Source organism: Amphiprion ocellaris, chromosome 6 (assembly GCF_022539595.1).
Source record: "Amphiprion ocellaris isolate individual 3 ecotype Okinawa chromosome 6, ASM2253959v1, whole genome shotgun sequence".
Taxonomy (NCBI): domain Eukaryota; kingdom Metazoa; phylum Chordata; class Actinopteri; family Pomacentridae; genus Amphiprion; species Amphiprion ocellaris.
Window position 1 is genome coordinate 2,292,647 of NC_072771.1, and position 13,329 is coordinate 2,305,975.

At 38.3% G+C, this 13,329-nt stretch overlaps 1 protein-coding gene across 3 annotated transcripts in view; it reads right to left on the minus strand.

Moving 5' to 3' along the window:
* znf608 (zinc finger protein 608) overlaps nt 1-13,329 on the minus strand; it is a 90,450-nt gene that overhangs the window by 71,317 nt on the left and 5,804 nt on the right. For 2 of the 3 annotated variants that reach the window (XM_055011449.1, XM_055011450.1), the window contains one exon: nt 10,910-11,979. In XM_055011449.1, coding sequence (XP_054867424.1) covers nt 10,910-11,979 — 1,070 coding nt within the window. The remainder of the gene's footprint in view (nt 1-10,909; nt 11,980-13,329) is intronic. The other variant, XM_055011451.1, reaches the window with a different exon arrangement.

Consider the following 13,329-nt stretch of genomic DNA (forward strand, 5'->3'; position numbering starts at 1 on the left):
GATGTCTGACCCAAACTAATGGAGTCTCTAATGGGTCAGACTTATTTAAAGCTAACTTGTCTGTGTTTTATTTCTCAGTAGTTCTTCTGCTGGTTGATATATTTTCAGAAATCCTAAGAATATGTGCAGCTGCTGGAGAAAATAACTAGAAAATGCTGCATAAGCTGGCTTTTTATGTTGATTGATAATTCATTTAGGCTGATAAAGCTGCAGCTAAAGTGAACTTTTACCCTGCAACTCATCCAGAATCAAGATTTTGGGTTCACGATGGTCCTAAAGATCACAACAGTACAGATGACTGGACGAGGAGGACTAAAATATGAAGCTCAATCCTGACGAGATTACAGACATTATACCTGCCAACCAGCTCTCTGTAAATTATACTTAATATATGGTTCTGTATTATAATCTTCCTTCCTCTCACAGCTTTGAACAGCTACTATTCCACAGTTGTTCTCGTCGGCAGGCTGCAACTGTTTAATCCAATCCTGATTCCATTTAAATTAAACGCAGCAACTCATTTTAATCAGATTAACGTCCGAAAGGTGCAGCAGCTCTACAACCGTCTCTTAATTGGAAACCACGGCGAAAAAGACTCCGGAATAATAATTAAATGCTGAGACGAGGAGCGGCGTTTGTTTTGAAGGCTGAACTTAAGCCGGCGGCAGCTCGGGGACGAGACGAGCAGGTGGACGTAGGTCTGGGTTTGATTTCGCCAAGAGGAAATGTGATATTTCTGCAACAGCTGTCGTGATTTTCTTTTTTTATTCTGCAGAAAGAAAAAATAAATCAGATGCAAACAGAGTGACGACAGCGCAGCGAGCGGAGCGTTCATCCAATCAGCTGTGAGAAGGGTTCGTGGTAAACTGTCGATCCGATATTGTTCAGCTGAAAAAAAATTTATCACCAGAAATTTGTCACTTCAGTCCATATCGAGACCAGCAGAAACAAAGGTTTGTTTTAAATTTAACCAGCTTAGTTTAAACTTTATTCATTGGGGCACGCAGACGAGAATTTTAATGTCAATACAACAATGAAAAAGATGCAAAGAAGTGAATTTATGGGCATAAATAACACTAAATGAGGATAAAGGACTGTACTAAATAAATAAAGTAAAATAAAGTTTAGTCAGTGGTCAGGAACCTTGTAGGGGTTTCACTAGCAAACGGGCCACCATGACAAAGATTTCCATGATGTTTAATAACCTTTTTACCAGCACTCGTGTTTAATTAAGTAAATAGTAAAATAAAGTTAAGTTGGCGGTCAGTAACCTTGCAGAGAACATTATGGGGGTTTAACTAGTAACAAGCCACCATGACAAAGACTTCTGTGACATTTAATGACTTTTTAAGTAAAACAGAGATGAAGCGCCACATTAGCTCTTTGTTTGCATAAAGTTGAGCTTTAGGCTACTTTAAGACATCTAACCGCCACTTGACTCAGATTCAGATTCACTTTATTGTCATTGCAACAAGTGCAACGAAAGGTAAGGTGCAGGCCACACAGTGCAAAATACAAAATATATAAAAGCTTTGTAATAATAAAAACAAAAACACAAAATGACAAGATGGATTTAAAATTAAAAAGGCACCGTTAAAACACGGGTTGAGGTATTTACATAAGAGCAGAGAAAAACTGTAGTTCGTATATACAGGATGAATATTGAATATTGCACGAGGTAGTGACAGTTGCATATATTGCACGTATTACGGACCAGTGTTGTTTAGGGCTCTTACAGCTGTTGGAAAAAAGCTGTTTTTAAGTCTATTTGTCCAGGTTTTGATGGCCCTGTACCCTCTGCCCGATGGCAGTAGCTCAAACAGGAAGTGGCCCGGGTGGTAGGAGTCCTTCAGGATGGTGTTGGCTCTTCTGAGGCAGTAGGAGCCATGAAGGTCCTCCAGTGTGGGTAGAGGGCACCCAATGACCTTCTCAGCCATTTTGGTGACCCTCTGGAGTTCTTTCCTGTTTGCCACTGTGCAGCTGGCAAACCATGTACAGAGGCAGTAGGTGAGGATGCTCTCCATGGTGGAGCGGTAAAAGAACACAAGCAGTCTCTGGCTGATGTTGTTCTTCCTGAGGATTCTCAGGAAGTGGAGTCTTTTTTACGCCTCCGGAATCTCGTGAAAATGTAAAATTAAGACAGATTCAGCAACTTCACGTCCTATTTCTCGCCTCAAATATTTTCAGAAACCTATTTTGGTCAACTATTTTCATAATTTAAGGAGACCACGTTGGTCCACAAGTGAAGCATTCATCCAATCAGGTGCAGCCAGTGTTTGCTATAAGAAGGTGTAGCCTGTATCTTTGGATGACATCAATCAACATGTCTGGTTGCACACTAGTAAAGCGTCCAATGCTCACATCTATAAACACCACTGCGGACACATAGTTCATCTTTTCACAAACCAGTGAAGGGATCGAACCAACAACCTTAAGATTAGTAGACTTCCTACTTTACCACCCCAGTATCGGACCAAAAACCCAACATCAAGTCCGTCAACTCTTGGAGTAGTCAGTGCATTGCTTGCCGAAAGGTGTTGGGGGACACATGGTTGGAAACTAAACCCAGACTAGGGGATGTTTATTGAATCTGAAGGCAGACTTGTAGAGGTGGACTATTTCAGAAACCTGGAAGATTTAAACCTCCTCTCCGACCAACCAACACCTCCACCAAAGATACGCCAGAAGTCTACAACTTTTAACCGGCCCGTATGTGGACTCGGTTCCAAGCTAGCAGATGTTTAAGAAGTCAATAGAGTTTCTGCATTTGTGTGCCAAAAACTTGAGTATGAACTTCACAACTCAACACCCAACACGTAGATCATCTTGGACATGTGGTATCGTCTAAGGAAATTCAGAATAAACAAGTTAGCTGCCCTTGGATGATACCACATGTTCGAAGAGGGTCAGGGAGGTATGGAAGAAATAACTTTTCTTCATATTTACTGTGAGGCCTGAGCCTATCCACAACTTCTTGAACATCTTTGAAATGCTGGTTCCAGGAGTGGGAATAGATGATTATAGCATCAATGTACACAAAGCAAGTGCATCCCATAAGGTTTCCAACCACCATGTCCGTGAGCCTTTGGAAAGTGGCAGGGGCATTACTTTGAACTGGTAAAGATCATAAACACAAAGTTGTCTTTGCTCACGAATCTGGATCCATCTCCACCTGGGGAGGTCCTTCAGGGGAAGTCGGATTCCGACGGCAGCAGGTGTCTGAGGACCGCGGATAACTTAACCAATTAGTCTGAGGAAGATCCCGGACTTTCCTCGGACATGTGGTATCGTCCAAGGTTTACTCCTCAATAGTTCTTGTGTTGACATATTTTCAGAAATCATACAAATATGGTGCTTCCTGTCAGAATACAATCATTAAACATGCTGCTGCTCATACTAACTTTTTGTGGAAGTCTATCAAGGTTTTGGGTTCACAACCGCCTCTACAAATCACAAGAGGGAATAAAATACGCAACTCAACGCTGCAGAGATCACAGACAAGTGTTTTAATGCCTCTAATGCTTCAAAGTGGAACTATTATCCCTGACAGTTTTACATATTGCTATTGGTTTCCAGCCTGATCTGCATAAGAGCTACTTTTTAAACGTTCACCTGAATAAACATCTCTAAATTCAGCTCCACAACGGCGAGGCCAAACTAAACGACTTGAGGTCTGTAGATCAGGTGCAAATACAGAAATAAATCTCACTTTTGCAAATTAGAGAGTAAAAAACAGCCTCAAAAAATTCTCAGCTGTAAAATCCACCAAATCTAAAGCAACAGAAGTGAAACACAACCAAACGTTGCATCCATTTTATTTGCAGCAGCAGCAGACGGCCTCATTGGAGGTTCTACGCTCAGCCATCTCAGGAAAACAGCAGCAGATAGATGTAGAAACGAACAAACACCAGCTCTGCTCTGAATACAAAACGTTTAAACATCTCACAGTTTCAGTAAGAAGAAGCAGCATCTCCTAAAAACATTTCCTCACAACAAACCCTCCAGGAAACCAAAACCTGGTTTCTATGATTCCTGGTTCAACTTTGGTAAAAATCTGGGTCTTGATTTAATATTCAAACACAGATTTAAAGATGTTTTTGACATTTCAATATTTAAATCAAGCAGCTAAGAGTTATTTCTGTAATTGGTGGTGATTTAATTTGAATAATCACTTAATTATTTGTTATTATTTATGCAAATAAAAACAGCTTCTCTCTGTTCTTCTGTCATTTTTGGACTAACAGTCAGACAAAATGACAAATCTCTTAATTTTCTGACATTTTACAAACAATCAATAAAAATGACAAATTAAAGCTTCCTTCAATTACAAAATGCTGTTGTGTGCAACATGATGCATATTCAGAGTTTGACCCCAGAAATCTGTTTTTAATTCAGCTCCTAGTTTCATGTAAACAAATGCTGTGTGCAAAAATGTAAATTAAATAAATAAATAAATAATATAAAAGATATACTGTTTAAAATGTTAAAAAAAAAAGAAAAGCGTAATGTAAACATACAGTGTAAAATACCTGAAATATAAAAATTATGTAATAAAAAACTAAAAATGTAATGGGTAAAATATTTAAAAACAATGCAGTGTATAAAATGTGTAAAAAAAAATGAAAAGAAATACTAAATATAAAAAATCTAGCATGCAAAAAATTAAAAATGCAATTTAAAAACATATAGTTTATGTATATAGTATTACAAAAAATATAAACTATGAAATGCAAAAATTATGTAATTTAAAAAAAAATGCAAAAACATAATGTAAAAAAAAAAAAAAAAATATATATATATATATATATATAGTATAGTATATATAGTATACTGTGTGTATATATATATATATATATATATATATATATATATATATATATATACAGTATACTATATATATAGTGTGCAAAAGTCTAGTGTGCAAAAATGTGTAAAAATTGTAAATATATATCAATATAGTCTACAAAAAATTACCATTAACTACAAAATGTAAAAACTTTGCAATATGTTTTTATGTCGAAATGTAATGAACAAAACATGTTAAAACTGTGTGATGTGAAAAAACTTGTGCAAAAAAATGCAAAAAAAATGTAATTGCTTGCAAAAATTTTTTAAATGTAGTATATAATTGAAAAAATCCAGTGTGCAAAATGTCTATCGATCTTCCTGTGATGTGACTGTTGCACATGTTCAAACTAAATATATAATCATAAATTGTGCAGATTTTCTACAACACTATTAGCAAAATGTCCCTTCAAGCCGTCTAATTTCTGCGTTTTCTTTCAGTTGGACTGAAAACAGAATAATTCATGTAAAAATCAGGTTTTTTGAATCCTGCAGGGAGCTCAGAGTGTTTTTGTGCAACTCGTCTTTTCTGTGAATCTGATGCATGTGGAGAAGTTAGCAAGAAGCAACACAACAGACACAATGGAGGGAAACACAGCCGCCTGAAATAAAGCGCAATCTCCAAAATAATCCAGTTTTCAGGGTTTGGGAGCGTCTGAAAAGCCCGACAGCGTTGCCCAGATCGGTGCTGACAGGGAAGACCGGAGTCTCAGGGCGGCTGGAAACGTTTCGCCGGGAATCCTTCAGATCAACAAATAAACAAAGCAGCCGATCCGGCCAGCGTTCCTCCTGTCAGCAGCATCTGCCAGCAGCAGGAGGAAGCTGCTGCCGCCGCTGTGTCTAATCCTGCATGTATGAAATAATAACAACACAACAAAAGAACTCCTCCTGGACGTCCTCCATCTGCCTCACTCACTCTCTCAGCTCGTGTCCTCTGCTGTCACATCCAATCCCTCCCTCTCCATCAAACATCTCTCTCCCACCTCAGCTCACCTCTCCTCCATCTTCCTCCGTCCTCGTTCCCCTCCACCAGCACAAAGAGACGCAAAACAGCAGAGAGAAACGCCAAACAGAGGCTAAATCAGATGCAAAATGAGCAAAGAGATGCAAAAACAACAACAAAGGGATGGAAAAACGCAAAATAATGACAAAAATCACAACATGGACTAAAAAAATCCAAGACAAAAACAGAATAGAGATTAAATGAGACAGAAAATGACCAGAGAGATGTGAAAATGACCACAGAGACAGAAAAGTGACATAAAAAATGCAAATAAACAACAAAAATCACAACGTAGACCAAAAAAAAAAAAAAACAGAAAGGCGAAACAGAGACTAAATCAGACAGAAAATGACCAGAGATGTGAAAATGACCACAGAAAGACAGAAAAATGATCAAAAACAATGTAAAATGGCCACATAGACGCTTAAAATCACAACATAGACTAATGAATCTAAGAGAAACACAGAACAGATATTAAATCAGGCACAAAATGACCAAAGAGATGCCAAAACAACAACAAAGACACGGAAAAATGACAAAATAATGACAAAAATCACAACATAGACAAAAAAATTGAACAAGAAACTCAGAACAGAGACTAAATCAGACACAAAATGACCAGAGAGATGTGAAAACCACCATAGAGAGCGACTTAAAAATTACAAAAATGCTAAAAAATGACAAAAATCACAACATAGACTAAAAAAAAAATCAAAGAGAAACGCAAAATAGAGACTACATCAGATGCAAGATAACCAGAGAGATGCGAAAACAACAACAGAGACATAAGAAATGACCAAAAAATGCAAAACAACGACAAAAATCACAATATAGATGAAAAAAAATCTATGACAATAACAGAATAGAGACTAAATCAGACACAAAATGACCAGAGAGATGTAAAAAAGACAACAAAGAGACATAAAAGTGCAAAATATGGACAAAAACCACAACATGGACTAAAAAAATCAAAGAGAAACACAAAATACAGACAAAAATCAGACACAAAATGATCACAGAGATGTGAAAACAACAACAAAAAGATGGAAGAAATGACCAAACAATGTAAAAAAAAACACAACAAAAACACTCAAAATCACACTGGAGACTAAAAAACTGCACTTAATATGGCCACAAAAATATGCAATACAACCACAAAGAAACTAAAAACACCAAACACAAACACAAAATAGAGACAAAAACTGGTCAAATTACCACAGAGTCTAAATATGATTAGAAAAAAAGCTCTGCAACCACTCAGATGCTTAAAATGACAGAGATGTCACTCAAATTAGCACAAATATATTCAACAACTACAAAAAGATTCAAAATGACCACAAAGAGACTGAAAATTACCAAGGAAAAAGCTAAATAGCCACAAAAACAATCAAAATGTCAACAAAAATACACCAAAGAACCATAAAGAGACTGAAAATGATCAGAAAAAAAGCTAAATAACCACAAAGTTACTCTAAATGATGAAAACTACACCAAATATGACCACAAAAATATGCAACACAACCACAAAGAGACTAAAAATGACCCGATACAAAGCTAAATAAGCAATTAGATGCTTAAAGTTACATAAATGATGCTAAAATTAGCACAAAAGTGCACAAAACAACCACAAAAAGATGCAAAATGACTAAAGACAAACAGAATTTGACCAAAAAAAGACAAAATGACAAAAAAGAAACTCAAAACAACCACAAACAGACTGAAAAGAGACCTGAGAGAAACACAAAATAGGGACAAAAACTGGTAAATTTATCACAGAGACACAAAATAACCAGAAAAAAGGCTAAACAACCCCAAAGACACACTAAATGACAAGAAACATGCATCAAATAAACCATAAAGAGACATAAAACACCCATACAGAGACTAAGGAAAACCAAAGAGGCTAAAGATGAGCAGACAGAAAGCTAAATAACCACTGACATGCCTAAAATGAAGAAAATTACACTAAAAATTAGCACAAAAATACACAAAACAACTACAAAGAGACTGACAATAGCAAAGACAAACACAAAACAGGGACAAAAAGTGGTAAAATGACCACAAAGAGACTAAAAATGAGCAGGAAAAAGCTAAATGCCCAGAAAGACATCTCTAAATGACAACAAAAATACAACAAACAACCACAAAGACACAAAAAATGACCAGATAGAAAGCTATATAAGCATTCAGATGCTTCAAATTCAGTAAATTATGCTCAAAGTTAGCACAAAAATACACATAACAACCACTGAGAGAGTTAGAATGACCAAAAAATACACCCGAAAAACAACAAGAAACTAAAAATACCAAAGAGAAACACAAAATAGTGTCAAAAACTGGTCACATGACCTCAGAGGGACCCAAAATAACCACAAAGAGACTAAAAATCGACCGACAGAAAGCTAAATAAGCATAAAGACGCTCTAATAAATGAAAAAAATATACAACACAACCACAAAGAGACTAAAAATGACCAGATAAAAGCATTTACATGCTTAAAATGGAGTAAATTGTGCTAAAAATTTGCACAAAATTACACAAAACAACCACAAAGAGACTGATAATACCAAAGACGGGGACAAAAACTGGTAAAATGACCCCAAAGAGACATAAAATGACCATAAAAAAGCTAAATAAGCATTTAGAGGCTTAAAATGACATAAATGACACTCAAAATTAGCACAAATATACGCAAATGCACAACAAAGAGACTCAATATGACCAGAAAAAAGCTAAACACAAAAATGCATGAAACTGAGTAAATTATACAAGAAATTAGCACAGAAATACACAAAACAACCACAAAGAAACTTAAAATGACCAGAAAGAGACTAATAATACCAAAGACAGGGACAAAAACAGGTAAACTGACCATAAAGAGACTAAAAATGAGCAGGAAAAAGCTAAATAGCCATAAAGAAGCTCGAAATAATGAAAACTATACTTAATATAAACACATAGATATGCAATACAACCACAAAGACACTGAAAATGACCCGACCCAAAGCTAAATACTCACAAAAAAGCTTGAAATAAAGTAAATTATGCTACAAATTAGCACAAAAATATGGAAAACAACCAGAGACTCAAAATGACCAGAAAAGCTCTAAAAAAAACAAAGAGAAACAGAAAATACGGACAAAACCCCAAAATCAACGATTATTTGGATGTAAAATGATTCTTCTGCTGCTTTTATTTCTGCTCTGAATGAAACCAGGAAACAAAGATAGACAGAGAATCTGATCTGAGACAGAATTAAAGGATGTTAGAGGAAGAGGAGGAAGAGGAGGAAGAGGAGGACACACTGCTGCTCCTTCATCATCATCATCATCATCATCATCATCATCCTCAAGACAAATAAAAACGTAAAGCAGCAACAATAGAATAAACCTGAACATCTGAACATCTGCTGCTCTTTGTGCTGCACCTGAGGCCTGGAGAGGCTGTTAGAGTGTGTGTTAGAGTGTGTGTTAGAGTGTGTTAGAGTGTGTTAGAGTGTGTGTTAGAGTGTGTGTTAGAGTGTGTGTTAGTGTGTGTGTTAGAGTGTGTGTTAGAGTGTGTGTTAGAGTGTGTGTTAGAGTGTGTTAGAGTGTGTGTTAGAGTGTGTGTTAGAGTGTGTGTTAGAGTGTGTGTTAGAGTGTGTGTTAGAGTGTGTTAGAGTGTGTTAGTGTGTGTGTTAGTGTGTGTGTTAGAGTGTGTTAGAGTGTGTGTTAGAGTGTGTGTTAGAGTGTGTGTTAGAGTGTGTGTTAGAGTGTGTGTTAGAGTGTGTTAGAGTGTGTTAGTGTGTGTGTTAGTGTGTGTGTTAGAGTGTGTTAGAGTGTGTTAGTGTGTGTGTTAGTGTGTGTGTTAGAGTGTGTTAGTGTGTGTGTTAGTGTGTGTGTTAGAGTGTGTTAGAGTGTGTTAGTGTGTGTGTTAGTGTGTGTGTTAGAGTGTGTTAGAGTGTGTTAGTGTGTGTGTTAGTGTGTGTGTTAGAGTGTGTTAGAGTGTGTTAGAGTGTGTGTTAGAGTGTGTTAGAGTGTGTGTTAGAGTGTGTTAGTGTGTGTGTTAGAGTGTGTGTTAGAGTGTGTTAGAGTGTGTGTTAGAGTGTGTGTTAGAGTGTGTGTTAGTGTGTGTGTTAGAGTGTGTTAGAGTGTGTTAGAGTGTGTGTTAGAGTGTGTGTTAGAGTGTGTTAGAGTGTGTGTTAGAGTGTGTGTTAGAGTGTGTGTTAGAGTGTGTGTTAGTGTGTGTGTTAGAGTGTGTGTTAGTGTGTGTGTTAGAGTGTGTGTTAGTGTGTTGGAGTGTGTTAGTGTGTTATAGTGTGTTAGTGTGTTATAATGTGTTAGTGTGTTATAGTGTGTTAGTGTGTTATAATGTGTTAGTGTGTTATAATGTGTTAGTGTGTTATAATGTGTTAGTGTGTTATAATGTGTTAGTGTGTTATAATGTGTTAGTGTGTTATAATGTGTTAGTGTGTTATAATGTGTTAGTGTGTTATAGTGTGTTAGTGTGTTATAATGTGTTAGTGTGTTATAATGTGTTAGTGTGTTATAATGTGTTAGTGTGTTAGAGTGTGTTAGTGTGTTATAGTGTGTGTGTCATAGTGTGTTAATGTGTGCTAGTGTGTTAATGTGTTATAGTGTGCTAGTGTGTTGATGTGTGTTAGTGTGTTATAATGTGTTAGTGTGTTATAATGTGTTAGTGTGTTATAGTGTGTTAATGTGTTATAGTGTGTTAGTGTGTTATAGTGTGCTAGTGTGTTAGTGTGTTATAGTGTGTTAATGTGTGTTAGTGTGTTAATGTGTGCTAGTGTGTTGATGTGTGTTAGTGTGTTATAGTGTGTTAATGTGTTATAGTGTGTTAATGTGTTATAGTGTGTTAGTGTGTTATAATGTGTTAGTGTGTTATAGTGTGTTAATGTGTTATAGTGTGTTAGTGTGTTATAATGTGTTAGTGTGTTAGAGTGTGTTAGTGTGTTATAGTGTGTGTGTTATAGTGTGTTATAGTGTGTTATAGTGTGTATATCGTGTGTCTATGTGTGTGTGTTGTGGCCTGCAGACAATAAAAGCTGTCCCGGTGTCCTACCTTGTCTCCTCGGTGTTTCTTGGCCGCCGGTGTGTCTTCATGCTGCCTCCGGACAACAATAGCTCCGCTCTTAACTCCACAATCCAGCGCGGCTTTACCGGCGCCGTTACCGCCGCTATTGTTGTTATTGTTTACGTTGCCGGTGTCTCCCGGGAGCCTGGAGTCCGGCGCGGCGGCGCAGCGGCACAGACCGGGGCCGTCGCGGCACAGATGATGCTCGGGCAGGAAGACGGAGGGAGGAGGAGACGAGCCTTCCCCGGGCTTCTCCTTCCTGGTCCGGGCGGGAGGAGCGGCGGCGTCCCTCTCCCGGTCCCGGTCCCGGTCCCTGTCCCGGTCCCTCTTCCAGCCCCGGATCACGTTCTTCCCCTTCCTCTCCTCCTTGGCTTTGGCGCATGGCGCAGCGGGAGCGGCCGCGGTCACCTCGGAGACGCCGCCGCCGCCGTCCGCGTCCCTGCTGACCGCAGAAATCATCTCCGGAGCTTCTCCTCCTCCGACGCTGCGTCCTTGAGCCTCCCGACGCTGCTGCTGCTGCTGCTGCTGCTGCTGCTGCTTGGAGACCCCGAGGATCGGCTCTCCGCCGCCGCCGCCTCGCACCGCGACACCCGCCGCCGCCGCCTCCGGTTCCTCTCGTCCCTCCCGGCCGGCTCGGCTGCGTTTAAGCCCGGATCTCCGCGGCTCCGACCCGCCGCCGCCAGGTCCCCGGGTCTGGAGCGAGGGCAGGGCCGCGTGTCTGTCGCCTGAGCCAGCGGCGCTGGAGGAGGAGGAGGAGGTGATGGAGATGGAGGAGGAGGAGGAGGAGGAGGAGGAGGAGGAGGAGGAGGAGGAGGAGGAGGAGGAGGAGGAGGAGGAGGAGGAGGAGGAGGCGGTGTGCTTCGGTGACAGCTCCCTGCAGTCCGCTCTCAGGAAACGGTTCATCTCCTCCTTTCCTTGTCTCCTTTGTCGATCTCCACAATAATCAGCATTCAGGTCATCATGGAGCCGCAGAGGCTTCAGTCTGTCGGCCTGAAACACCGAAACACCGAAACACCGGGATGAACGACAGCTGCTGTCCTCAGGCTGCCAGGATCCATCTGTAGAAATACACTCAGTTTATTCAATAAAATTAGAATAAATCAGAGAAATTACCATTAAAGAGTCTAATTTTAATGTATTCCTGTGCAGATTTGACATAAAATGATCATAAATATCAGAGAAAAACAAAATAGCTACAAAAATATTGAATAAATTATAAAGAGACACAAAATGAACACAAAAAGAATCAAAACGATGATAAAGGGACACAAAATAACAACACAAAACACCACAAAATGACCACAAAGAAATGTAAAAATGACCATAGAAATACAAAACAACTATAAAAGGGACGCAACATGACCATAAAGAGACAAAAAACACCAAAGAGAAACACAAAACAGCAAAAAACACACACAAAATGATCACAAAAAACACACAAAAAACAGAGACAGAAAATAACATTAAAACTACAAAATGACAACAGACAGAAGAGATCAAAAATACTAAAGAAAGAAAATATTTTTAAATGATCACAAGTAGACTCAAAATGATCGTGTAGACACACAGAACGACCACAAAAAAACAAAACAGAGACATAAAAGAACAAAAAAAACACAAAACAACACTAAAAACACATATTAGGATCACAAAGACCTAAAATGACCATAAAGACATAAAAAATTAAGACAAAAAGACTCAAAATTGCCACAAACACGCTTAAAATGACTACAAAGCGACTTAAAATGACCACTAAGATGCTTAAATGACATTAAAAAATGATGACAAAGACACAAAAAAGACCACAGTGATATAAAAAATGACACGAAATAACCACAGAGACTAAAAATGACTATAAAGACATTAAAAAAACGACTACAAAGATACACAAAATGACCACAGAAACATAAAATGAATGCAAGGACATTGAAATGACCACAAAATAGCACCAAAAATACATAAAAGGGTCACTGAGAGACACAAACAACCAAAAAGAGACAAAAAAGGGTCACAGAAAGACACAAAATGACAACAAAAAAGTTTAAATAATGATTAAAGGTGATTAAAAAGCATGAAAAACACACAGAAATTGACCAAAAAGACACTAAACAACCAAAAACAGACTAAAAACCACAAAGACTAAATGTTCATATTATTGTTTACTTTCTTTAATAATATTCTAGAAGATTTTCTTGCTGAAATTAATAAGTAAACAGTGTTTTATTGTCTTTGTGTTCCATCATGAACAATAATAATACCTGAGCTGGGATCAGTCAGCAGGGGGCGCTGCAGTGTTTCAGTCCATAAATTCAGCTGGAACTGACTGAATATCTGCAGGGTTTGATGGATTATTATCGTCTGTGTTTGTCGGTCACAGGGGGCGCTATAACGTCTGACACTGTCTTTTC